This window comes from Echinops telfairi, unplaced genomic scaffold (genome assembly GCF_000313985.2).
Source record: "Echinops telfairi isolate 266 unplaced genomic scaffold, ASM31398v2 ScPeMD7_31;HRSCAF=116, whole genome shotgun sequence".
Lineage (NCBI taxonomy): Eukaryota > Metazoa > Chordata > Mammalia > Afrosoricida > Tenrecidae > Echinops > Echinops telfairi.
This window is the reverse complement of record NW_022103928.1, coordinates 31,354,439-31,355,857: the sequence shown is the minus strand read 5'-3', so window position 1 is coordinate 31,355,857 and position 1,419 is coordinate 31,354,439. Positions and strand designations below refer to the sequence as shown.

Sequence of the window (1,419 nt, the reverse complement as noted above, 5' to 3'; positions counted from 1 at the left end):
TATGCCACTGAGCCCATGCTGGCTCGAGCGAGCCTAGGGACAGAGTAGAACGGCCAGAAGGTCCGCTCCAGCTCTCTTCAGACAATACGTTCTTTTGGCATTTCATTTCTGGCCACGCTGCCTTATGCAGTCCTCTCCCGCCATCCTGTTACTCATGCTCCCTGTCTGGCAAAGCTGAGGGGATGGGGAAGGCAGGTAACATCCCCGTGCTCTCTTGGTCGTGAAGGCGCAAGAGGCGACCTGCGAGAGTAAAGCCACTTGCCCCAGGTTTGTCAGCATGCTGTGTGTCATGGGAACTGTGAAGCTTGTCTGCATCTGACCCCACCTCTTGATCTAACTATTTTTAGTATTCTACCTGGAAAGTATTTGGAAGAGATTGCTGTACAGATGCGTGCTCATAATATCAACGCTGTATTGATTATTGGTGGATTTGAGGTACATCATTGTTTCTCTGTTAACCTGCTAGTTACTTAGCTTTGCAGAAGAAAATAATAACCCTGTCTTGACTTCAAACAGGCCTACAAGGGGGGCTTCGAAGAATTCATGGGAAAACAAAATGAAAAGAAAATGGCATTTTCCCATTAACTTTTTGAAGCCCCCTTGTGTGCTGTTCATGTTGGCTAGTCTTCATGATTTGGATTTTAGATTCCCAGGCCCAGTAAATGTGAATCCTGCCGAAAAATAACAGAGTGGCAAGATCTACCCAGTTCTAATAAAGCAAATTAATTGGGAAGTGAAACCCTGATTCCTTATCTCTGATTCATCTTTCTAGTGAGCTTTGATGTATTTTAAGTCTGTAGAAATAATTTAATCTCTTGAACGAGATATATTGGCTTTTTCAAGAGAAAGACGTTAATTTTTTAAGACTTTTTGAATCATATATTGGATGGTAGTTATTGATTTTTTTTTTTTTTGGTCTATTCAATGACCATCAGCCCCATGATAAGCCTGAGATTTAAAGAAAATGTAAGAAGCTCAAATAATCATTCTTACCAATAAGGGATTTATTTAGTCAGGCTTATCAATGATATAATCCTACATTATCCTTTGTGCTTAAAACTGCGTAGTTTATCTTTGGTCCTAATGCCTTTTTATGTGGATCTTTCCGTGGTTCCGTGGGACCCCTCCCCCTGTATGTGCCTTGGGTGCTGTGGTAGAAGTGGCTCGCCCTGTGGCTCTCCAACCATTTTAATTCCATCGATGTCCCTTTGTCCCCCTCCCTTCCTTCCTTCCTTCCTCGCCCCCACAACTGCACACACTTACCTGACAGGCCTACCTGGGACTGCTGGAAATGTCAGCTGCCCGGGAGCAACACGAGGAGTTTTGTGTTCCTATGATCATGGTTCCAGCTACTGTCTCCAACAATGTCCCCGGGACAGATTTCAGCATTGGTGCCGACACTGCTCTGAACACTATCAC

General features: G+C 44.1%; 1 protein-coding gene across 1 annotated transcript in view; it reads left to right on the top strand.

Moving 5' to 3' along the window:
- Positions 1-1,419, top strand: part of LOC101660140 (phosphofructokinase, platelet) — a 46,935-nt gene that overhangs the window by 19,364 nt on the left and 26,152 nt on the right. Inside the window, exons 10-11 of the mRNA XM_013004550.3 lie at positions 348-435; positions 1,271-1,419. Coding sequence (XP_012860004.3) covers positions 348-435; positions 1,271-1,419 — 237 coding nt within the window. The remainder of the gene's footprint in view (positions 1-347; positions 436-1,270) is intronic.